At 51.0% G+C, this 25215-nt stretch overlaps 1 protein-coding gene across 1 annotated transcript; it reads right to left on the reverse strand.

Moving 5' to 3' along the window:
- Positions 1-360: 360 nt before the first annotated feature.
- On the reverse strand, positions 361-14760 carry PKIG (cAMP-dependent protein kinase inhibitor gamma). Its single transcript, XM_050314013.1, has 4 exons — positions 14592-14760; positions 9031-9098; positions 1485-1660; positions 361-1307 (listed from the first exon to the last, which is right to left on the reverse strand). The coding sequence occupies exons 3-4, from the start codon at positions 1633-1635 to the stop codon at positions 1228-1230; spliced, it is 231 nt and encodes a 76-aa protein (XP_050169970.1). The 5' UTR covers positions 1636-1660; positions 9031-9098; positions 14592-14760; the 3' UTR covers positions 361-1227.
- Between the last annotated feature and the right edge of the window lie 10455 nt (positions 14761-25215).

Raw genomic sequence — 25215 nt, forward strand, 5'->3', positions numbered from 1 at the left:
GGAGCTACCTGCTGGTTGGCCCCTGGGCATGGGAAATGGGAGCAGGTTCTTGGCTGCTGTCCTGCCTGGGCTCTGCAATCGCACCCAGGGATCCGGTGCCAAAGCAGCAGCCACAGCCACCCCCTGGCTGCCAAATCCTCCTTTCCTGGGTGGGCTGGAGCCATGGACATCTCTCTGCTGGTCCCACCGCTTCTCCGAGGCCCAAAGACAATTCTCTCTCTCTGTCTGGCATCTGCCTCTCTGCTTATTTATGGCCTTGTTTTCCCTGACAGATCTCAAACTCGTAACATTCAGTTCTTCCCTGGGCTGTCAGGGCGATGCTTGTCCTTGTGTCAAGGCAAAACAGAGGAAGAAGAAACATCGAGGCAGAAAAAACCACCTTCAGTACTTGAAGGCTGTGTTATTTATTCCAACATCTTATATAGTTTTATCAAACCATCTTTAACACAAAACATGTCTCCTAAAAGAGAGAATGGTGTGAGATCCTACCAGAGATCATCTCAGCTAACAGCTTGCAAAGTTAAGCCTGAATATCAACAGTCAAACCAGCGAATTGTTTCTCCCCTCCCCTTAACAACATCTTAAAACGCTGAAACCCAAAGGAAAAGATGCCTGTGGCTGGTGCTGCCGGGTCTCCAGGTGGGGCTCATCCCCACAGAGCTGTGCTTTGGTCCTTTCCTGATCCTAAGCAGCAGCAGCACAGTGGTGTTGACATGAGGGGCTGGTCAGGTCCCTTCCCCACTGCCCACCCCGACAGGGGCCACATGGACAGTCCAGAGGCCAAGTCAGATCTAAGATGCAGATGAAGGTGAGGCTTAGAAAAACCAATAAACTAAACTTCTACTCTATGGAAACAGAATAAATAATAGTCTAAATTTGCAAAGGGGGAAGGTACCTTGGACAGGAGAGTCTGATGTGTCTATTATTACTGAAACTGTTTTCCCCCTAAGGGAAAATTGCAGCTAAGGCATCTCGAGAATGGCTCATGTCACTACAACCATGGCAGTGTTGCTCTAAATCGTTAGGGATGGGGGCAGAAGTCTTTTGGAGGTGCCAGTCCTTGCACACAGCATCTTGTGGCTCTCTACAGAAACACGGTTGCAGCAGAGGCGTTTGACAGACAACTCGCTGTTCCAGGTTGGCTTTTGTCCGCAGATTCAGTAGCAAATTCTCGTCTGATGTTCACGGCAAGGCCTTCCTCCTGCCCATCCCACCCCCTGTTCGCTCTCATGGGGAGGGGCTGCTTTCCTGCCCCTTTGGTCTCGCTCCGGGGTCGTTGTCAGAAGAAGAAGCATCTCTTTGGCTTTCTGCGAAAGGGAGGATTGGGAAGAAAGCAAAGTTACTCCTTACTGAGGGCACAGGCCACCAGGAACTCCCACATTTCACTCTCCTTGACACCTGAAGACCCACTGCTCCCCTGCTGTGGCCAGATTCTCTCCAGCCCGTGCCAGGAGCTGGGCTGGCTGGTGTCTGTGGCAGCTCACCTGCTCCCTGGACAGCGAGGTCGCCGAGGTCCTCGGTCAGCTTGCGCATGCTGATGGTGGTGGCATCGTGCTGGATGTCGTGGACAGCGTTCCTGCGGCCCGCCCGGTCGCAGGAGATGAAGTCGGTGTAGGTGCTGGACTCTACCTCCATTGCATCTCTGTTCACCTGCAAAACGCTGTGGAGCAAACACGGCTGTGAGGACAGGGGTGCTCGAGCCAAGGCTCCCTCCAGGTCAAGGCCACTCCGAGGGGTTAAATTACAGCAGGAAAAAACAGTGCCTGTAGCTCTGCTCTGGTTCCTCTGTCAGCAGCTCCTGACATCTCAGATATCAACCCCCTCATGTGGGGAGACCCACCGTGCTGGGTGGCCCACGGTGCCAAGGATCCATCCCAGCTGCCTTCCTGGCCCTTGTTCTACCTTCCCACTGCAAACCAGGGCAGACAAGGCGTTTGTGTCTCATTTGAGTTTCCAGCCTTCTCCTTTAGGCACACAGGGTCATTTGCAGCAGCTTTTCCCTTCAAAAAAACAGCATTACAGCGAAAGACCTCCTTCCTCCTCAAAACACTCCAGGAGCTTTGAAGGGAAGCCAAGTTTGGCTCACTGCAGGGGGGAAGGAGTGCTGATCCAACCTGAATTTTTAATGGGAAATGATGGAACCCATGGGAATAACTGGAGGAACAGGGGAGTATTTTATAGGTATGGGGCTTTCGAGCAGTACCGGCCTCCGCTGGGTGTCGGATGTCACTGAAGAAGTGTTGGGCTGGCCTGCTGTGAGATAAGCACTTTAACATGTGAAAACCAGCTCTTCTGTGAGACAGTTGGATCCCTCCACTCCAGACTTGTGCCTGTGCCAAGGGCACAGCACAAAGAAAGGCTCGGAGCGGCCACTTGTCACACGCGAGCTGCGCTGTGAGCCAGCTCCGAGCTCAGCCTGATGAATCCTTAAGTTGCTGGTTTTTCCCTTCAGCCCAGGGTTTCCCTTGGCAGCGTTTGCACAGCACACAGAGTGCAGGGGCCGCAGCAGCTCGGGGTGTCCTGTCTCCTGGGCACAGAGCTGGCGAGCACACGCTGCCCCGGCACGGGAAACCTGCAGCTCTCAGTTCCTGCTCCTGCATACTCCGTTTGGCACTTAGTTTGTTTTTCTGTGTGGAAGTTAAGAGATTATTTGTTGTCTTATCTGTGATTCTGCTCACTGTAAAATACGCCCCTAGCTCCACTGATGCTGCCAGTGCTCGGAGCAGGTCCCGATTAGAAACGCTCGTGTGCAGTGAAAACAAAGTCATGCACATTTAATGCACATTCACTCGCTTTTGTGCCTTGGGGTTAATCACCCAGAGAAGTTTGCTCAGCTTCCTGTACAAATCCTGCTTAATACTGATTTTCCTACCAGGGAAATCTGCTGGCAGACCAGCAGACTGGACAGGAATTGCACTCCTCTGCCTAATCCCCGATGTTACGGCAGCAGGAAGGAGATGCGGTAGATGGGATGGAAGAGGTGAAATCCCCCCATTCCTGAGCTGAGCAGGGTGCAGTAACCGCAAATCTGCAGAAACCCAGTACGCCTTGGTAGCCCCAGGGACTCTTCTCTGGTGCTGATGCCAGATCAGGGAGTGCTGGCACCGGCTCACTGGTGGGATGTGGGGCTCAGCCTACCCAGACCTCCCAGGAGATCCTGCTTCCCCAAATCCAGCAAATTCTTGCAAACACCCATCTCCTCCAAGGGCTTGGCATCCATCTCGCCCCCATTAAACGAGCACTGGGAAAAGCTGCATCCTTTGTCCCAGGAAGAGATCCCAGCTGGTTTTCCTCATCTCTCCTCCTTCTGTCCCTGGCCAGCCCTTGCTGGGACAAGGCACACACTCTGGATGGAACAGGCTGGATGAGCTCAACGAACCTTTTCCCCAGGACAGGCGGAGCATCCATCATTCCCAGACATCATTCCTTACAGCTCATCAGAGCCAGGAGGCTGCTGACCTTCTGCAGCTGCCAGAGATGTCACAGGGGCTTGGGAGGCTTCTCTAGGAGCCATCCTCAGTCCATCTCCAACCAGTGAGGCCAGCCCAGAGATACTCCAGAGTCCTCCTGCCCTTGTCCTGGGGGCTGGACCACCTGGTTTCCAGGATGGACTGCCCGAGGTGGGGACAGGAGCCAGCCCCTGGGATGCAGCATTTTTCCCGTGTCCCTTGATGTAGCTGCCAACAGTGCTGTGCCAAGCGACTCAGTGCCCCATCCCACGGGAAGGGGATGGGATCCTGACTGAAAATAGAAGGCACCAAGAGCGCAGGGCTGGGTGGCCAGGAGATGGCGCGTGTGATTTATTTATTGCCGTGGCTGGGAGGGTTCCTGCCTTTGGCTCTCCATGCAAGGAGCTGGAGACGGGCGGATTTACGAACAAAGCTTTCCAAATTGTGCAATTCCTTTGGGATTTTCAAGGTGGGCGGCTCTCGAAAGCCTTGCAGGCTGAGCCCTCCACACTGGCAGAGAGACTGCAGCCTCTTTCTCCGGGAAGCTGTTGGACTGAGAGGGTTATGGGAACGGTTGCTTCAATTTTTGATAGAAAAACCTGATTTTTCAACAAGCATTTCCACATTTCCAGGTATGTGCAAACAGTTCCATGGGGTGTTACTCAGTGAGAGCTTGTAGCATCTGCCAGGGGCAGTTGTATCCATTTAGAATGTGGATGCTAAGAAATTAAAGGGTTAAATGTTTCTTCTGCCTTTGGGTAGAATAAACTGGGACATTGCTTTTGGGTCAGCTCCATGTCCTATTCAGTCACCCTGACGAGCCTGCATTTCAATCTCTGTTGCCTGTTTGCAGCACAGATCCCTGGACTACAGCAAACAGTTACTGCAAATAACATAAAGAGTGGCAGAGAAATGACCTGGAAAGGCCTGGCAGGTTACCCTGAGCACAGGCCCTGCAGAGCCAACATGAGCCCTGCAACCCCAGCCAGTGGCCAGGGCTGATCCTCGGGGCTGATCCCCGGGACTGGATGGATGCTGCAGTCACGCTCAGCACTGACTCCAGCTTCAAGGAAACCCTTCACACAGTATTGCATCTGTCCCTTGTCTAGGTTAAACTTTTAATGGCTAGAAAGGGCTATTTCTGGATGCTGGCCATCTGCAGGCTGGGCTGAACTCGGCCGCTGCCCCCACAGCTGCTTTGTGCCCCCTCTCTGCTGGCAGGAGCCCAGCACAGCCCCATCTCTGGGGGCTGCAGCCCAGCTGTGGCCCCACGCTGTCCACTGCATTTGGGACCCAGAGCTGTAGGTTTTGGTTGGGGACAGCCCCCTCATCCCACAGCCCAGCCCAGGACACGCTCTCCCACCTGCCTGGTGGAATGTAACACTGTCTCAGCCGTGAAGCCAAGTGAAACCCATGCTTCTGGGGTGAAATTCCAAATTTCTGCTGGGGAACAGGGACGTGACCCCATCTGCTCATGCATCACATCCCACTTCTCTGCCCTTTCTTGCCAACCTGCAGGGAGCAAGGCTCGAAGCGGGGCGGTGGCCTCGGGGCGCTCGGCATTGTGCAGTGCCCCTTGCCCTTCCATTCCAGGGTACAGGGACTATTATTAGACCTCTCCTGCTGGGGCCGGATCCATAACAACAGCAAAACACACTCAACAGCCCTGCTGGGCTTTTAAAATATTTACAGAGTAAGATGGTTTACTGAAGAGGGGGGCCTGGTAGAGCTCAGAGACGGGAGCACCGGGATTTCTGTGCTCCCTGTGGGTTTGCTGTGAGGTTTCCTGCTGGGAGAGTCGGATCCAGCGAGCAGAATAAAATATCCCGCAGGGCTGAAGCCAGCACTTGAGGTCAGGGGGTTTCCACCAACTGTCTGACAACCTCCAGCTGGAATTTCAGCAAATTTTCCACTGGGATCTTGTCTGGGAACATGCGTGAGGGGCTGAACATCAAAGAAGAGGGGTTCTGTAACAGTGTTACTGGGGTATTTTTAGACCTGTGATCATGCCTAAAGGCCTCATTATGTCTCATGACCCCTCACTAGAGCTTAGATCCACATCCAGAAGCTGAGCTGGAGATGCAGCTCAGGATGAAGATGCTGCTGTTGGGAGTCCAGCCTGGCAGTGGCTGCACAAGCAACAAGTGTTGGTAAGGCTGGTGACAGGGGGTGTGCCAGGCACATCTGCTGGGCCTGTGTTTTCCAAAATGTGGTGGGGCTGGGTCTTACTGGCCATAATTGACGTGCTCCAAACTACTGAGCCCCGAGTTTCCTGGCTGGGTGAGAAACAGGCAGGAGCAAGGCACTTCCACAATGGAAGTGTGTGTCCACCTCATGTGCTGAGCAGCTTCCAGGGAAGAACAGCATGGAAAAGCCTCACCACACTTCACTGATGAAGAAATGTCAAATTGGGCATGGCACACTGGTATTTTTGGAAGGCTCTTCTGTGGCATTTCTTGTAATAACTCTGTACCCTCTAGCTCTTACACTGAGTACAATAAATTCAGCCAGGACAGACATCACAGCTGCTCCAGCCACGACAGTGGTTTTGCAGGAATGGAGCTTCTAGCAGTCCCTAGGACTTGGTGGAAAATTGTAATTCCTACAGGGGGAGAGCAGATACAGCTGAGGCTCAGCATCCACAAACAGATCCCTTCTTTTGCTTTGGCCTGGTTTTACAGTATAAAGATCCCTTCGTGCCTGTAGAACTGATAACTAATTGCTTAGCCCCAGGTTTGAGATTAGGCTTAGACTGACTGCTCTGTGACTTCACAAGCCTTGCATTTAGCTCTGCCAAGCTCTCCAACTCCTTCCTCTCCTGCCCCACCTCCGAAAGGCACATCCCCAGGGCCCCTCAGAGCAGTGTCCCCGCTGCCCCGAGGCACCTCCTGCTGCCCCACACCCTCACAGCCACTGCCCGGCTTCCTGCTCACGTAGGACACGCTCCAGCCAGATTTCAAAATCCCGGTCAACCCCTGGCACAGGGGCAGGGTGAGTCCTTGTGTGCGCTGCCGTGGTCCCCAGGGGAGAGGGGAAGGCTGGGGGAGGCGGGAGGGCATTGCTCAGCCGCGTCAGCGCCCGGGCGCGTGGGCGATGGTGGGACAGAGCCGCCTGCCCTCCATCCCTTTGTCCCTCTGCCAGCAGGACAGCCCAGTGCCCAGCTCTGGCCACACAGTGCTGCCAGCCTGCAGCAGGCAGCACCCCTCTGCCAGTCCCCATGGGACATGGGTGCCGAGCATCCGCTCCAAGAATCCCCCGCCACGGGAAGAAGCGCGGTTCGCCTCGGCAGCCGGGGTTTGATGGAGCCCTCTGCTCCTCCCTTCCCCTAAGCACCCAGCCTCCATGCAGCTTAAGCCTCTTCTGCAGCCTCTCGGTAAGTTGATTAATGAAAATAATTGGTCTCTTTGTGCATCTGGAGACAGTTGCCGTGACAGCAGTTGTATTTTTGTTTTGTTCCCAGGTCGAGCTTGTTTTCCACATCCCTCAGCTTCAAGGTGCTAATAAATCAGAGCACTGGTTCTCCCCCACCTCCAGGAGACACATGTCCCTCTGAGGGATGGGTGGCAGAGGGGATGAGGCACATTCAGCCCTGGCAGGCCTTAGAACGTGGCAGGCTGGTGACTTTCTTGCTGCCTGTTTCTCACCCCCCCAAGCCAGGCTCACACAACGCTCTGACTTCTGCAGAACAACGAGCAGAGAATCAGGTCCCTCATGTTCACCCAGAACGGCCAAGAGCACTCACAGGTCCCTCTGTCCCCTTTCAAAGCTGTCTGAGGCCACTCCCCAGTGGCTCCACATCTCTTCTGATCACACCAAGGCACTGACCTCTGAGTGAACATCACCTTCTAAAACTCTGCTTGAATTCCTGGTCCAGGGATGCTCAACCCCGCACAACCCCCCCAACACTCTGCAGGCTTCCTTGGGCAAGGAGAAGTCAAATAAACACAGAGGAGGTGCAGCTGGGGCTATTTTCTATCACAGCTGCCCTTGTCATATAAGAGGAAGGCAAAGGCACAGCAGGCCTTGATGGTGTATCTCTGTTCCTGGGCTGAGGAAGACCTCTCTACAGGACAGAGGTAAGCAAGGATGAGTCCTTATTTTTATGCCTAGCAGGAAAAAGAGCTATTTAGTCCAGTTTCATTTTGTGATGTGAGGAGCTGAGCTCTGCTGCTGTGTGAAAGCAGTGACTGCGTGGCTGGGAAGGGAGCACAGCTTGGAAGAGTCGTTGTGAGGGCTGGAACTGCGCAGGTTGTGATGGTTGTGGGGGCTCTGCTTAGCACAGGGAGTGTGAAGCTGAGAGCCACCTGCCTTGGCTGAGACTTGCACAGTCCCATGGGAATTTGCATCCAGCATCCAAAGAGTCCTCCTGACTCAGTGCTGCTGTAAAGGGCTGAGTGAAAACCTGTGAAGCCTCCTGAGGTGAGAGAGCCCTGGCAGCTCCCAGTGGTGCCTAAAAATAACTGGGGCACCTCTTAAGAGTGTCAGTGCAGAATGAGGCTGATTAGCAAAACCAGGCTTAGCTCTGCTCCCTGGAGCTGGCTGCCTGTCTGTCTGCTCCACTGCAGAGAACAAAGCCACCAGTGGACCCCCCACGCCAGGGCAGGGGCAGTGCTTGCCTGGGAAGGTGGGGGTGGGGGAGATCTGTCTTTGGGGGCTGTGAGAAGGGTTGGGTGGCTGGGATGGTGCTGTTGGTACTTGACATGCAGCAGGAAAGGGAAGTGTCAGAGTTCAGAACAGGCTGCTACCTTGCTGGGACTCCTACCTGGGCAGGGAAAGCTCTGCAGAAATTTTCACAGAAGACTTCTGTGATGGATGGAGAATTTCTGTAGAGCTGTGCCAGGTGACAGCAGCTTCTGATCCTTCCTGCAGGCAGGGTAAATCTCTCTATGTGAAAGTCCCCAGGGACATGAGCTGAAGTGGTGCTCGAAATGTGCCTGTAACATTACACTGGGGGTGCTCAGTGATCACTGCCACTTAATCTCAGGAAAGGGAAATCTCCCAATGAAATGAATTGTCAGCTGTTTAATGGTCACTGAAATGCACTGTAGGACAGGGGGTGTCTCTGCACCAGAGAGTCCCGAGATCCTGGACTGAAGATCTCAAACAATACAGCCCTGGCAGAGCTCAGCGCAGGAACAAGAGAAAGCAGTGACATGATCTGAGGACAGAGGAGATACAGCAGTGAAACCACAGAGAGGATCTGCCATTTATGCAGGAGCCACAAAAGGTGAAGCTTTGGGGGTTCCCTGGATCTTGCTGGACTGGCTCTCTCCAGTGCAGGGCACAACTCCCTTACATGGTGAGGCACAGCAGAACAACGTTCCCGTGCAAGGCAGGAGGGCAGCCTGGGAGCAGGGTTTGCTTGGAACAAGGACACGGCTGTGAAGCGTAAATAATAGAGCAGGAAAGTCATCACAGCAGAATTGTTGATATTTCTTTCCTCTCGGCAGCCTCCTGGCATCTAGTAATTCAGAATATAGAGGGAGGTCAAGTGACTGATACAGGAAGGAAAAAACTCATTTCTGTTTGTAATATCTCCCTGTGAATAAAAACTTTATCAGTCCATAGTGTGAATCCCTACCTGATTCAGTTGAATTTCCTTCTGGACATGACTTCAAACAAGCTTCATGCACAGCAGGACAACAGCTTCTGGGGAAGAAAAAGAGAGAAAAAAAAATTAAGAAAATCTTATCTGTGCTTGCTTTGGGAAGCACAAAGCTCAGCTGCTCTTTCCACTGTCTGTGACCAGGATAGCAGAGGGTGGTGGGGGTTGGCAGGCTCAGGTGGAGCCTGTGGGATGAAGTGTCAGCAAAGTCCAGCTGGGGCTGCACAAAGAAGGGCTCTTTGGTTTTGCTTCCCCTTCCCCTGCCCTCCCACGGGTGCTGGGGAGAAGTGAGGTCTCCTGACCTGCGCTGTGGTGACCCAGCAGCTGCCTCCAGGGTATAAATGGATCTCTGCTTGCAGCTCTGCTGCCCTTTTAAGAAGTGAAACTTCCATACTGGCTTCTCCAAGGTGAAAGGGGAAGTTTGATCTGATAGCTCTGGTCGCCTCACTGGGTCTGTGTCCCAGCTCCTCCTGTCTCTGCTGTTTGTGCACAGCTGAGCCTCCTCCTGCTGTCCCCAAGCACTGCTCAAAGACATTTCCTCTGGGGCCTCAACATCTGTGGGTGCCTTGCAATCCCTTGACCTGCAGATCCCAGCCAACAAGACACTTGCTTATTTTAGCAGCTGTTTCAGCTTTCTGAGTTTTTTGGAACATTACGGACTGGGTTTTTTTCCCTTTGTCCCAGGGACAAATATTAGCAGAATAGGAACCAAGAGATGAACCATTTAACCATATAAGCAGTAGCTCATCCAGCAATTCATCTGTCTGGGCCATCTGGGTTGAGTACCACTGTGACTGGAACTATTTCTCATCCTTTTCCAAACTGGGACAGATCCACAGCCTTTCTCTTTGTTTCTTTGACCCACTTTCAAAACTTTGTAGTTGGAGCTGACTACTTGCTGGCTCTGGCCCTGCTTCAAGGACAGGGCACTTGCTGCTTCTGTGTGTCAGTTTGCCCATCTGTTAAACTGAGTTATTAATACTCCCTCCCCCCCGTTAGATGCTTCAAATATCTTAAAGCACTTTCAGATCTGCAGATGACAGGCTTACAGGAGTGGAAAATGCTAATTATGATCATGACAGCAGCTAAACAAAGACACAGGGATTTAACAATACACTTTTGTGAGTGTTTACCTCATTTATAGCAAAGTGCTTACTGGAAACACTGGACCGGAAAAGAAACAGTACTCCCACAACTCTGGGAATATGCATCGCCCTTTTGGGGCCACCAAGCAGGCAAACAAAAGCAGGAAAAGGAAGAAAGCCAGCTTTGGAAAGGCACAAGTCTTTATTTTCCTCCTTTGCCTTCCTGCCTCGCTCTGGCTCGTGTGTTCCACAGCCCAAACAGTTAAAAACTCCAGCACTTCAGGAGGGTTGCAAAATATCTCGATACACGTGGCCCTCTGCCAAGGGAGGCTTAAAGCAAATTGGAGCAACAATGCTCTGAAGTACAAGTCACCACTGAGCAGCTTTGTTCCTCATGGGACATCGTGGGAATCCCCCATTTTCTCTCTCAAAAAAAGCTGATTTCGGAGACCAAAAGTCATTAGCAACTGGTATTGGCTTTCCAACCCTGCAGTCCTGGTACTTTCTCCCCACAGCCCTTACTTGGGCATCTGGAGTCTGCAAGTTTTTGAGCACCTTGCTCCACCTACAAAGGCTTGTCCTGTCCTGGCCCATCTGCTCCTGCTGCTCCCTGGGCAATGGGCAGAGCTGCCAAGGCCAGGCAATATCCCACACAGGGAGTCTGGAGATTTAATGGTGCTGGGGTGGGTTAATCCATGCAGTGCAACTAAGGATGGGCTGAAGTGACTTGTCAAGGAGCACTGCATTTTCTGATCTAGTCCTGTAGCCCATCAAGGTACAATGGATTATTTTGGAACCCCAGTGGAAATGTTCATTGGATAGTTAAACATCCATACCCATTAGGAATGAATTACAAGGGCATTGGCACAGAATTATAGAATCATTTAGGTTGGGAAAAAATCTTTAAGGTCATGAAGTCCAACCACTAATCTGACCCTGCCAAGTCCACCACTAAGCCACGTCTGCAAGTGCCACATCCACATGTCTCTGATATCTCCAGGGATACTGACTCCACCACTTCCCTGGACAACCTGTTAAGTGTTTGACAACCCTGCCAGTGAAGAAATTTTTCCTAATATCCGACCTAAACCTCCCCTAGTGCAACTTGAGGCCATTTCCTCTTGCCTTATCCAATGTAGATCCAATGTTTGAGGTTTAGATTTTCTCCATGTTGGCCAGCTGTTACCCAGAAAGAACAAACACGTGAAACAACCTTGGTCCTCTCAGCTTTGCTTCAAAATGAATGTATGCTCAAAAAAAACCAAAACAACCCAAACCATGCCCCAGAATGTTTTTTTGGCTGAACTCAGCACTATTCTACACAACAGCTGTTACAGTGCTGCTTTGATCCAGAGAGGAAATCCTTTCTGGTTTCAAGCAAGGTGATGGCAGTGGAGAGAAGGTTATTCTCGTGTCTCTTGGCTGCTGGGTAAACAACAGGCTGCATACATGGCTGATCAGAACAGGAGCCTGGTCCTCCCAGAGCAGCCAGACTGCCTCATTTAGTGCCCTGTCTCCAGCAGCAGCTGGCATCCTTGGCTTCAGAGGTACAAGAAAACCTCTAATTGTAATGGAATGTTTTTCATAAGTCACTAATGACTCTGAACCAGGAGGTGTTATAATCCTTAAAATGCAATATCCTCTTAATCATACCCAGGATTGTTTTGTTACCGAGATAACTACCTGGTACCCATAAAAATGCCTTCAGAGCTCTTTGTTCCGCTGATATCTCATGGCAATGAGCACCACAGATTAATTACACTTGGTGGAAACAGCAATTCCAGTAAAGTTGATGACGCTCTGGTGGGGATATGTTTGGATTATTACATCACTGCGAGTATCAACAGAAATGGCATTTCGGCGCCCGCCGGGGAGTTCCCGAGGCAGCAGCTCGGGACCAGTGACGTGCCTGCAAGAGAGCTGGTGTGGAGGAGCTGTGCAAAGAGCACCCTGGCTGCACTGGGAAGGGGAGTGCTTGGGAACTCACTGTGGAAACCAGAGATGAGTGGACTAAAGTACATTTTCCTCCAGGCTCGAGGGCAGTGACAGCTTTGAAATGGGGCACAGGCAGGTTCATAGTCCAACTGCTGCTCTTCCTGCTCACGCTACAGGTACCAGCCAAGACCTGGAGCGGTGTCTCAACCTCCCTAACTGCCATCAGGAGGAACTTGGGACAAAGCTCACAGAACACCTGAACCCTCCCTTCTCATGGGCTGCTGCTGGCAAGCCTGGGGAGCAGCATCCCTTATGACTTGGCTTTTTCTAGTCATGAGGTAAAGACAACCATAAACATCGGGCTTTTTTCCCCTCTCTAAAGCGGGTGCTGTGATGGAAGATTTGTTTTCTGGATCAGCCCATGTAAACAGCTTTGGTTTGTGGAGAAACAAATGGAATGTGAAGATGGGAGAGACCAGAACAGGTTGACATAGAGAGGCAAACAAAAAGCTGCGCCGAAGCTTCTGTTGTTCCTTATGGACTTGTAGATTCATTCCCAATTCTGCCCCAGACCTGTGTGAGCCCAGGAGATCATCTGTGTGAGGCCCCTGTAGAATAGTAATGATGCTGGAGGCATTAATGCACAGCAGTGTGCTGCAGGAACTGGCTCTGTGATGTGGGAGATCAGGAAATGTCAGCTCCATGGTTATTTTGGGTGGCAAGTTTGTGTGCCTGTGGGTATTCCTCTGAGTGGGCTCAAAAGCAGATGTACTTTGGAAGAAGAGGATAAAGGGGAAAAGCAAAACTCCACGTTCTAGCTCACCCTGTGCCTGTACACATGCTCAGAATTGCCCACCTGGGTACAGAAGATGCACAGCTATGAACGTTCCTGGGTTTCATCTGTTCATGACCAAGCTGCCCATGCTGGAAGCCCAAGCACTGTAGTGAATGGTCTCTGGTCCTCTGAGGCATATGAGTCTGCACTATCTGGAAAGTGTCTCCAAAACTGATGGCATGGGGGACTCGCACATCCATGTGGAACTGCCTGAAGGACTCAGTGCTCTGTTCTGTGCCCGAGGTACATTAAGCACTACTGGTATATCCACGTTTGTAAATGGCCATTTGACCTATATCTGCACTATAAATGAACCCAACCACAGAGGATCTCTTCACGCATCCTTCTTTCCCCAACACCCTCCCTCACGAGAGCTGAGAGGTGACAATTTCTCAGCTGGGTGCCCACACGTTAACACGGTGGCTCTTTCCACCCACGAGTCTCCGAAGCCAAGCACTGTCCTCCAGTAACCAAGCCAGGCATGCCGAGAAAGCAGCCCAGAGCTTGAGGGGTTGCCACCATCTGAGGGGCTCTGCCACCTGGCCAAGCCATCCCTGCTTAGTAAGTCTCCCCTCACCCTCTCAGTGCTGCAGCATCCCCGCTGCAGCTGCCTCTTGCTCACTGACCCCAGCCCATCCACCCAGGGCACTGCCTCTGGGTTCACAGCTATACTTGGGCTCTTATTCTGCAGAACCATTTACCCCTTACAAGCAAAGGGAAATTTCCCAAACGTGCTTTTGTGGCCGAGGCATCGCACGCATGTGAAAACCCCCCACAGCTGCTGAGGGGAATCCAGAGAGAGCAGAGAAATGCACACAGCTCCGAGGTGGAGGAATTTGCAAAGCCTCCTGAGAATACCACCACACGGCAGTTCTTTTTTTATCCCGAGTCTCTCTGCCTTTTAAAACGTTCGCTTTGGAAAGCTGGATGCCAGCGAGTCTCCGAGCCCGCTTCTGCTCTGCAAAGCTGCCGCCCGTGCCCGCGGTTCGGAGGGGAGCCCCGGGCAGCCCCCACGGCTCCTGACAGCCCGAGGGATGGATTCCCACCACGGCTCCTGACAGCCCGAGGGATGGATTCCCACCACGGCTCCTGACAGCCCGAGGGATGGATTCCCACCACGGCTCCTGACAGCCCGAGGGATGGATTCCCACCACGGCCCCGCACAGACGGCGCGCCGGGTGCCTGTCCCACAGCCTGGCATCCATTCCCGTGCGAGCGCAGAGCCACCCCGATGCTCTAAGGGATTCCCTCCGGCAAATCGCTCAGAATAAACGGGCCCACGTTAGAAAGGAGGCCAGAAATCCCCACGGGCGTCACCGATCCACGGGTCCTTTGTGAATTCCAACCACCGAGGCTGCTCTCCCCGCTGCCGCTCCGCGCTGAGCCGCGTTCTTTCCGCGGCGGAACAGCCGCCACCTCTCCCTGCCATCAGCCCGCACACGGCTTCTCCCACCAGCACAGAGAAAAAACACCGGGACGCAGCTGTTTTGTTTAGCCCACGGTCTGCGGGCAGCAAAACCCTCGCTGTTTGCGCTGGCTGGGTAAGAAAAAAGTTAAGCGTGTCTCGCAACAAGCCCGTGGCGTGACCGCGGCGGGGCAGGGGCACAGCCCCTCGCACACCCCGGGCAGGTGTCCTGGTCACCCACCCCGCCAGCCCCTCGCACCCGCACAGCCCCACTTACAGCCGCCCCGGCCCCCGCTGCTCCTGCGATCCCGCGTTCCGTGCTCCAGGGAGGACTCCCGGCTGGATAACACCCTCCCTGCGTCCCTGCCCGCGCTGGCGAGCAGCCAAGCCGGCCGGGGGAGCCGCCGCCGCTTTTCAGACTTGCAGTTTCCTTCTGCCGGGAGCTGCTAAATGAAGTTGCACTTGTGGGGCCAAGGGGCGTGTTCTCCTCTCCTCGAGTCAGTCCCTGCCCGCTGTAATCCAATGCTCTGCCCGATGATGTCAAGCGGCTCCCGCTCGGCTCCTACCTTTACAGTCGGCAGGAGGGATCCGTTTCCTTTTCACAGGGATCTTTGTTTAGCTTCGGTTTGTAACCCCATCCCCCGGCAGCTGCGTGTGCCCGAGCATCCTCCCTTCGATGCTCAGCGCTGTGGCTTTTGCTGCCGGGCGCTCCCTCGTGCCTGCCTGCTGTTCCTCCCGGGTCTCTCAGGCACATTGCTGGGATGCATGTCCCAGATGGATCCTACTCCATCAGGGCCTGGCCAAAGATGCCATCACACCCTATGCAGGCTGAGCTATCCTACCAGGTGTAGCACCGGGTAAATGCCTCCCATGAAAAATATGGCTTTGTGTGGTTTTGGAATGTTTTTTGCTCCACTGATTCCCACGGGGTAAAATCCAAGACTACTCAGCTCATGTGCCCCTGGGTGCAAGCCTTATTTGGGTGTGAAGTGGAGAGCTGGTGACAGCACCTGGATTTGAGGAGAAGGTGTTATGAGCAAGGCAGCACCACGTATCAAGCATCTACCTTTGTATCCACCCTGCTGTGTGAAGCACAGCCTGGAAGCTCTCTAAGTGCTTTGGGCCACTCCAGAAGAGGAAATTTTGTCTGTTCTTGGCATCACGGGAGGCCAGGAACATCCCTCTGGTTGGCATCACCTCCCTGTGTCACATCAGCCTTGGAGCCCCCGTGGAGTGACTGAAGCCAAGCAATCGAGGTGGTTGCTCCTGCCCAGCCCTGCCGGAGGGGTGGGAAGGGGTGTGAGCACACAGGACTGCACAGGACTGCCTCCTCCTGCCTGAACGCCCAGACTGCGACAGCTCATTAGTGCTAATTGCTTCGCTGAGAGAGTGAAAGATTTGCTCCATGCCTGCTGTAAGGACACAGCCTTGTGAGGGGGAGAAGTGGCGCAACTCGCCTGGGGAGCACAAAAGGTGTTTGCCAAGGAATGGTTCCCGTCCCCACTCGAGCTGGGCGAGCTTTTGTTTCGGGTTGCATGCAAACTGAGCAGTGTGAGTCAGGAGAACCTGACTTTCCCAACTTGCTGTCTCTCTGAGCACCAGACAGGTGCAGAAAAGGCACCTCTGCCATCCTGCAGCTCTGCCATGGCAGATGGGCCCCAGAGCCACTCAGTGCCAGGTGAGGATCACCAGCCTTTCCTCTCGCCCCAGCACCGGCTGTGCAGCTGGACCTTCTCCACCTCTGCTGCCATCACCACCTCCAGCCAGAGTCTGTTTGTGCGTGCCCAAAACCACGCTGAAAGATACCCACAGCCCTTCCATGGCTCACAGGAAGAGATAAAAACACCACCAGCAGCAGCAAGCAGTGCAGGAAACACCCTGATGACAATACTGATGCTTGGAGGAAGGGGAATGGAACTCAACAGAGCAAAACATACCCCTGCTCAGAGCATCCCCAAACTGACCTCGTGTAACCTCCTGGTTCAAATCAGTTCTAGTTCAAAACCAGTCCCAGGAGCCCATTTGACTTCCTGAGGTGTATCACCTGGCAGAACTCATCTCTCTCCACTGGTTTTGAGTCACATGTTGTGCTACTTACTCGAAAGTAGCAGTAAGGGATTCACTACAATGCCCTGTTGGTCTTCATGAGATGCCAGGGAGGGAGGAGGGCTCTGCTGCTCTGTGCCAAGGGACAGCCCAGCCTCAGGAGACTGCTGTGCTGGCCTGGCCAAGGCTGCAGTTTTCCCTTTACTCCAGCTCACATTTGGAAGCAATCCAGAAAGTTACAGCTTGGACTGCGGGGTTTGGAGGCCAAGTCTGGTAAGGATACAAGCACTACACCAGCTCCCCAGGCTTTGCCTTGGCAGCCTGTGGCCAGCACCCTTCCAGCTCAGGTAACACAGAACAGTGGCAACAATCAAGGCCTTTGGAAAGCCAGGAGCTCAGAATATCTACTCCTAAAGTAAGATTTGTCTTGTCTTGCTCAAACCTCCCAGTCCTGTGTGTGGTCCTGCCAATCAAGCCCCTCAAAGCATCCACCAAAGAGTCCATCCTTTTCTGCACACACAGGTGTGTCCTTAGAGTGACTTTCTCATTGAATACCATCCCCTATAAGAACTGGTCAAACGTTCCCCATCAAAACTCTTTTTAAGTAGAAAGATGCAGTTTAGTATTTTCTACAGGTTGGGTTTTTTTTTTTTTTTTTTTTTTTTTTTTTTTTTCCACAAGGGGTGTGAGTGGGGGGAATCCTGAGTTTACCTAAAACCTTAAGGCACTGGGATAAAAATGCTTGGCTTCCAATGTGTTCACTTCTCCTGTTCTTAAGCGAAACTCGACATTTTACTCCAGAAATACACCCAAATTTTTAGCTGATTCTCCTGTTCACCATCTCTTGTCCTATTGCTTTGTCCACCATAAGGCATTCACCCGGAGGTGTGGGCTGTGGATAGATGTGGTTGCTATCTCACAGTAAGGAGCAGACGTTAGAGCTGCCAGGCCTGGCACGCTCCGTGTGACGGATGGTGTCACAGCCTTGAGCTGACTGACTCAGCTGCAGCCACAATCAGCCATTAGTGGCTTCTGCTTTACCTCTCTGATGAGGTTTTTGCTGCCTGTTGCATCCATGTGCCTCATACTGTGCTGTCCTGTGTAGTCTAGGACTGGTGGTGATGCCACTGCCATGCTGGACAACCGGAGTTTGGCTCTGCTGCTGGTGACCATGCAGTTGGCCTGCAGTAAATTGTGAATTTTTTAGTTCTGCATCACCAAGTGGGATGCAGAGAACAATGCCCCAGGGAAGGGATGGTCCTACAGTGCCCAGCAGCCCATGCTGGGGGTGCCACCTTCGCTGCTCTGGCGCAGCGTGGGACGGGAGAGCACGGCTCAGGGAAGAGCAAGGAGCTGTCCTGCAGGGTGACCGTCAGCCTTTAGCTGGAGGAGGGATAAAACCAGAGCAACCTCGTAGGGCAAGTGCCAAAATGAGGTGAGAGCATCCCCGAGGGTGCTAACGTGAAGAAGCCCAGGCCTGGAGCAGCGCTGCCGTGCCGGACCGCACGCTGCCTGCCCCGGCGAGAAAACCACCAGCACAAAGGACCCTCCGGGAAGCTCTGGAGCCCAAGGAGTCAAGCTGTCACTTCAGAAGGGTCTGACCTGCCCCTGACCCGACTGTTTTTGCAGCCTGAGCGTCGCTTCCCTCAGGAGCCGGTGCCGCCAGGGTTGGAGCAGCGCTGCCGTAGCCGCCGATGCCGCGTGCAGCCTCCCCACGTAAGAGCAGCTTCCCGCGGCACTTCCCAGGCATTGAGGGCTCTGTGTCACTTGATGTCATCAGAGATTGCAAGGAAACGCACTGGAAAAAAATCTGACAGCCTGTTTCCAACCCCCCCCAGACTTCCTCCCATAAAAGAAATACTTTAAATAAACAACTTTTGATTAAAAAAGCCACCACAGAACATATTTCAGTGATGTGCTGGGCTCCCTAAGGCAAGTGTGGATGTCTTCAGCCATCAAGTAACAGCTTCACTCAGAGATTCGTGAGAAGAGAAACAGGCAGGTAAAAGCAGCTTTAGTGACAAGCCACTCTCTTTGCTGTCAAGGGAAGGACACAGTTTGCTGTTGATTTAGAAAGAGAGAGTGGGTGTCGGGTTGTGTGAATGAATTACCCAGCCTTCAGACCCATTTTGTTTTTATAGAAGTTGCTCATCCAGAAAGGTTCAACAAGTGAAACACAAAAAAAGCTTGTAATGAGGCTAAACTCATTAGTGACCCTCCAGGGTCACCCCTATTAGCAGGAAGGGTGGAGGAGTCGAGCCTGGCTGTGGGGAGCCCCTCTGGGCACTGGGACAGCAGGGACATGGTCGTGGCTGCTGGCACGGTGTGGTGTGGGGCTGGTGTTCCAGCAGGGCAGAGCACGCTCAAAAAACTGTTTACTTTGAGCTGCAGCTATTTTTAGCTCCACTAATCTGTGCAGAGATGATAAAGCTTTTCATTGCAAAGTGAGTGGCTGTGCTTCGCTTCTGGGCAATTTCACTCATCCCTTCCCCCTTCCCGGCCACTTCTCCCCACGGACCTTATCTCCCCTCTCTCTGAGGCAAACACCTCCAAAAGGTTTGTCCCAACTAGATAGGCTGGAGTCTCAGCCCAAACTTTTTTTTTTTTTTAAATTTTGCTTTTTCCCTAGGGAATGCACTCAGTTTGGGAAATAAATTAGCTTTTTCTTTAATAGTCCCCAAAGCCCACTTCAAAGCCCATCGTGGACATGCACCCTGACCTCTAAAGCTTCATTTCTGCTAAATTCCTTCTGCCCAAAGGCTCTTGCAAAACCAGTCACTTGACAGTTGTCTCTTTGCAGCTGCCACGAATACCAGCAGGTCTCAAACTCGGCTCTCATGGCAAGCCAGAGTCTCCAGGCAGTGACAGCACTGCCCTAGGCCACGATTTACCCGAGGGGTCCCACAGCCCATTCCAAGCTCCGTCTCATATTTTGTATAAGAGGCACTTTACCTGCTGCTGACAGGGGCAAGCACAGCAGCTGCTCGTGTCACAAAGGCTACAAAACACGCCTAAATCCCGCTGGGTCAGGGATTTGTTTGTCTAAAGGACTCCAGAAGCTTCTCCAGTGTAAACCCAACAGGGTCATGCATCCAGCACATGCTTCACCAGAAAATCATCCCACTGGTGAAAGCTTTCTTGTCTGGGACACAGCATGAATAACATCTCTGTTGGCTCAGAGGTGTGTTCAGAGGGGGGGAGAAAATGCAAGTCTTAATTAAATAGGTTCATTCTACTTGCTAGGAAGGGTCAGATGTACAAATGATTGTCAGGATGAGAAGGTGCAGCAGGAGAGGTATGGCTTAAGCTGATCATGAGTGGCTGCTCAGGTGCTGCTGGCAGGGAAGAAGGAGATGCTCTGAGGTCCACAAACAGGCACTTCTTCCCTTTGTCCCTCTGATTCTGCTAGAGAGTGTAGCTGGGAGAAAACAAGTGGCAGGCTGGGTTTTTGGAGAGCAAAGGGGTATGATGACAAATGAGAAGAAAATAGTCATGCCTGTCAGTGCCAGAGCCACCCAGCCAACAGCTCTGATTGTTCACCAGTGTTTGGCAACCAGACAAGGATTCCTCTTGCTGATGTGCAGCAGCCGTGTAAATATTTTGATTCCAACTTGTGCTAAATGGGCTTTCACGTGGTTTTATTCCATGGAGTTTGAACGTGGGACTCCTGCTCTGGAATGCTGGGGGATCAAACTCAGGTTATTAATCGTCTGCTGAGAGCCAAAGGACTTCAGGCTTCACCATGTACACTCATCCTCTACCTGTGGTCAGGAGAAAGTTCAGCCTAACCTCCTGGCATGTTTCCTTGCTTTCCATGTCTGTTGATGAATGGAGTACCTGGATGCCTTCTCCTGAGGCAGCTTTTCAGTGTCTAAACCAATGTGGGAAGTTAGTCTGCTAGCTAACAAGAAATTGTGTGAATCTGAGAACTAGAATTAATGGCATAACAGGCCTGCTTTTGCCATCTTTGTTTGCACATAGGGAAAAAAAAAAAAAAAAGAGGACTCATTGCACCAGCTTGTTCATTAGATAAAGTTAAGATGCAAAATTAAAGAAACCTCATAGATTTGATATTGAAATGTTGGATGTTGGAGGAAGAAGTGTGTGATCCCACCTGCAAAGTGATTAGTATTTTGGAGTAAACTACTATGTGATAGGGTTCCTTACCCCAGAAATCACTATGAAGGGCTTTGTGTGCTATGAATTTCATCCTTATTTGCTGCATGCTGACTTCTTCATGTAAACAGGTCATTCTGGCAAGGCTTGTGGCATTTTTACCACTATTTGTTCACTGGCATTTCAATCTGGGACACCACCACAGTCCAAACTACTGAGCTGTGCCTGCTGGCTGTGGGTCCAGCCCAGCAAGAGCCAGGAGGTGACACTGGCAGTGCTGGTATCCAAACAAGCCACGTTTGGGAAGCAGTTAGGAGTCATCTTGAATCATTCAGCACTTTCAGTTGGGTTCATTTAGTTCCAAACTGGGTAATTACAGCCTCATTATTTTGCCTTTTACAATAAAGAAAAGACTGCAAGCCAGGCAGAATAATTTCTTCTGCTACCGTTGCCAAGATATGATAGCACATCTACGCCATAAGGAATGTGTCATGGTATCAGTTTTATTAACAGTAAATAATGCCTCTTCAGTTAAGCAACATCTTACCATCAGCTGGTGCCCAACCATAAAACAGTAACTGCATTTCAACCCCTACAGGCAGGTACCTGAGTCGAGATTACCCCTGCCCAGCACGTTCCTTGCTGACCAGCATGTGTCAAGTTTTGCACACACTGCTTTTTTTTCCACTGAAATTAATACCTGTCCACAATCAGACTTTAAATTTAAAACCTCAAAAAGCTCATCTAAAAATAAGACATCAAAGCTCCCGTGACAGTAAGTAGAGGCCAGGACTAAGGGAATGGTGGTAGATCAGGTATCAGAGAGCAGTTCAACCCACGTGTCCACCTTCACTGCCCAGAGGCAGAGCGGGCTCTGCAGGGGCTATTTCTCAGCCCAGAAACCACTGTTAGTGTGGTGAAATTTTCTGACATGTACAGAGGCTTTTCTTTGATGGATCTTGCATCAAATTGTTTGATGACTGTAATGATGCTAAATACGTGTTTGGAACAAAACAGCTTTGAAAAGAAAATATCCACAAGAACTGCACTGTGGGCCTGTCAAGGCATTGGGTTCTGCACAAACTCCTCAAAACAAATACTCTGTGTGTGTGTGTGTACATTATGCATATATGTATATAAATACCCTTTACACTGTATACAGTTATACTAACACGCCTTCCAACTAAAAATTGTGAGCTGAAGGAACTCCTGCCATTACCTCAAAAAGCCAGCAAATTCAGGACTGAACTGTTCTTTGTACTCGGGGGAAATGACTCTGCTTCTGCCACTGAAACACCTGGGCACGTCAGGCTTAGCCCAGTGACCTGCTTTTGTTTCCTCTGGACACGCTCAGTTTTGCAGTAACACCACCCGCTTCACGTACGTTTTAAAATGACTGTGTGCATTTCTAGTAAAGGTTCACTGTTCTCAAGTGTGTTCTACAGCAGGAAGCTGGTTGTAAGATCTCCTGATAAACCAACACTCAGCCCTCAGTTCTTCCCCTTCCTTCCCTTCCAGGACTAAGCTTGTGGCTGTTTCTGCCCCCAGTGCACGTGGACACCGTGAATACTGAGCCTTGTCAGCCCTTGCCCTGCTCTGCCTTCTGCAAACTGCTTGATTTACACTCCCTCAGGCAACAGCCCTGTTGAACCCAGAGATGTGACTAGGATGGCATTGTATTATTAGACTTCCCCAGGGTACTGTTTCTTCTAAATCATCCAGGATGGGAAAAACATTGAGATAAAGAAGAATGTCATGACTCATTCTCCAATGCCATGGAGGCTCAGAGCAACCAGAAAAGAGTTAACAGCACAGTCACCCCCCCCCCAATAGTATTTCAGAGTTTCTAAATACAGAGTTCCTTTCTGAGCTGGATGCCCATTTTTGTTATCTTAAAAGTATTTCTGGAACTCTTGGCCGGCTTTAAACAAACAAACAGGGAGAAATATTTGCGAAGATAACGTGGCTGAGAGTGTTTGGTTACTGAGTCTTTCTGCGTCGAAGGATTTCATTTTTAGACTTTATTTCTTTAAAGCTTGTGAACAGAAGAAAAAAATTGCTCTGGAGATGTTAAATCGCACAACCATCCCAGCTATTGGCTTTGGAATAACAATCATTCAACTTAGCAAATATCAAACGTGGGAAGGGATTTATCTGACGCATCTATATGATCATGTGAACTCCTTTCTCAAGGAGGAGCAGTCTCTGCTGGAGACACAAGAGGAAGGAACTGTTTTGCCTCCTTTAAAAAAAAAATTCAACAACATAAGCAACTGCAACATGCTCAGAGCTTCCTGGCACAAATGCAAAAATGCAACATCTGAAATGTCAGCTGGTACGCTGGGAGGATTTACATGATTTAAAAGATTTATGAGAAAGAACTGTTTCACTAGCTGCAGAACATCTTGGAAAGCAGCAGCACCAGCGTGGGGGACAATGGAAGAGGAGGGGGGGAAAAATCTCCAGCTAAAAGTAATTATCATGTCCAGTATGATTCTGTACTGCTCTTTTTAGTACAAGAAAAAAAAATGCATCAGGCACTCGTCAGATTTTAAGCTGCATTGAAAGATGAATGAACAGAGTCTGCCATGACCCTGGGATATGCTCATTTTCTCACATTACATGTTGACTCACATAGTCCTGTGGCTCACCTAAAGCCACACAACTCGTCACTGCTCAAGGCAGGATTAAATCCAGAAATTCCTGACTTTTCCTCCCACTGTTCTTTCACTCAGAGCTGTTGTGCTGCAGCCATCGCTGATACACGAAGGCTGGCCAGCTGGATTTCAGTGCAGGCTCTCAGGGGAGAGATGGGGTCACAGAGACAGGGGAAATAAATCCTGACTTGATAAAAAAATAATATATCAGGCGAGGAAAAGGCACAGAAACATTTGAAACAATGAACTCAGCAACATTTTAAGTGTGCTTGGGCAATACTGGAGTGGAAGACTGGCTTGCTTGGTGGCTGCCCGCTCTTGAAGTGGCTACAAAGCAGGGTCCTTGATGTCCTGGAGAGCCTGAGGAGCTCCAGCACCAGACCTGAGCTCAGCTCAGTTGTGCCAGGCGGGGCAGGGGCGCTGCCCTGCAGGAAGGTGCCAGCTCCAGCAATGCCTCTGGCTCCCGGGCTCCTCATGGGACAGTCATTGCCAGCTCGTGTTGGTGCAGGGCTAAGGCTGCTCCAACAGTGCCAGACCCTTCTGGGGCAGATCCTGCTCCCCAGAGGGCCCTGTCTGAGCACCCCCTGCTTCTTGCAGGGCTACCACGTTCACCTGTCACGAAAGGTTCGCTCCCTCCTCCTTTTCACCAGCCATCTGTTGCTCGTTCTTTCCGTGGTTCATTCACAGATGTCACTGCAGATCTTTTGTACAAAATATTCCCTCCAATCCATCTCTGTTTATGTTTTGTTGTTGGTTTTTTAAGTAAGCTTTTATTTACCGTTATTTAAGCGCTTTTCAGTACGTTTAGGTTTCACTAATGCTTCCATAAATAATGGGATGAAAGAGCTCAGTAATATCATTCCAGGGTGTTGGATAAAGGTGAATGTTTCTCTCCATCTGTTTCACCCATAACCTAATCTAATGCAGTTTCCAGACCAGAGCACATGATCTTAAGTGAACTAAAGTCAGTGAAAAGGTCTCTGGTGACCTATAAAGACTTAGAGGAGACTGAAGAAAGGTGTCCTATAAAATAAATTTCTGGCCAAACAAAACTGGAAAGACACAAGATTACGATTCCTCTATCATAACAGCAGTGACTCATCCAGTTGCATAGTCACTTGGGGTGAAAAAGAAAACAGTTACTCAATCTCTCAGGGATTTAGGCACAGAAGGATATATTATGCAAGTTTGAGCCGCGTTACTAATGGCCTTGAAGCACACAACTCCACTGTGACTCTCACTCAGCTCAGCAGATCACAAATAAGATGACTCACGGATCCATGACATGATAGGAAAATAGAGAGCCTAAGAAGTGCAGAGGCAGGTGCTAATGCAGTCACAGAGCACGCAGTCAAGGCAAGAAGAGAATTACAAAATCGTGAGCAAAAGGACTGCGGAGAAAAGCGGGTTGGGTGTTTGAAGACTCCAGAGCGTGGACTAGGTTGGCTTTTCTTGGTCTCAGATGGCAGGGGTTTGTTGTGAGTGTGAAGCCAGCAGAGAAGAGCCACACTGTTGGCTCTGCTCCCCCGTGTGTCCCCAGGGAAGGGCAGCAGACAGCTCACCTTGGCCTCTGCACGTCAGGGGTGAGCGAGTCCCCCCCTGCATCCACAGTTACATCAGACCCCACTGAAAGTCATCCAGGGGCTTTACAATATTCGTACTTGGCAGGACTTTCTACCCTGCTGGAACATCATGATTTTGTAGAAGCTGTTAATTCTGATCGTTTAAGGGCTAATTAAACCCACTGGTGGTTCCAGCTGTAGCCGTATTTTGCCCATTATCTAGTGACTAACCTCCTCGTGGATGGAGGGCTTTGACAGCTGTTCTCAGAGCACCTTTTAAAATCTGGATGGTGGAGCAGAGCTCAACCCACAGCCTGGACTAAACAGCTGGAAAAGCAGTTGCCCTGAAAAAAACTTTGCAGTTTTTTTATGCTCTGGACATCCATTCAAAGCACAGTTATACATATAAATATAAATATAAATATAAATATAAATATAAATATAAATATAAATATACATATAAATATAAATATACATATACATATACATACACATATACATACAAATATACCTAAACGCT

Source organism: Myiozetetes cayanensis, unplaced genomic scaffold (assembly GCF_022539395.1).
Source record: "Myiozetetes cayanensis isolate MyiCay16 unplaced genomic scaffold, myiCay2020 scf19, whole genome shotgun sequence".
Classification (NCBI taxonomy): Eukaryota; Metazoa; Chordata; class Aves; order Passeriformes; family Tyrannidae; genus Myiozetetes; species Myiozetetes cayanensis.

Excerpts from the sequence above, each read along its gene's own strand:
- PKIG (XM_050314013.1), bottom strand. The coding sequence starts at position 1,635 with ATGGAGGTAGAGTCCAGCACCTACACCGACTTCATCTCCTGCGACCGG. Across the intron at positions 1,308-1,484 it reads CCTCGCTGTCCAGGGAGCAG|AAAGCCAAAGAGATGCTTCT; the intron begins GTGAGCTGCCAC and ends TCCCTTTCGCAG.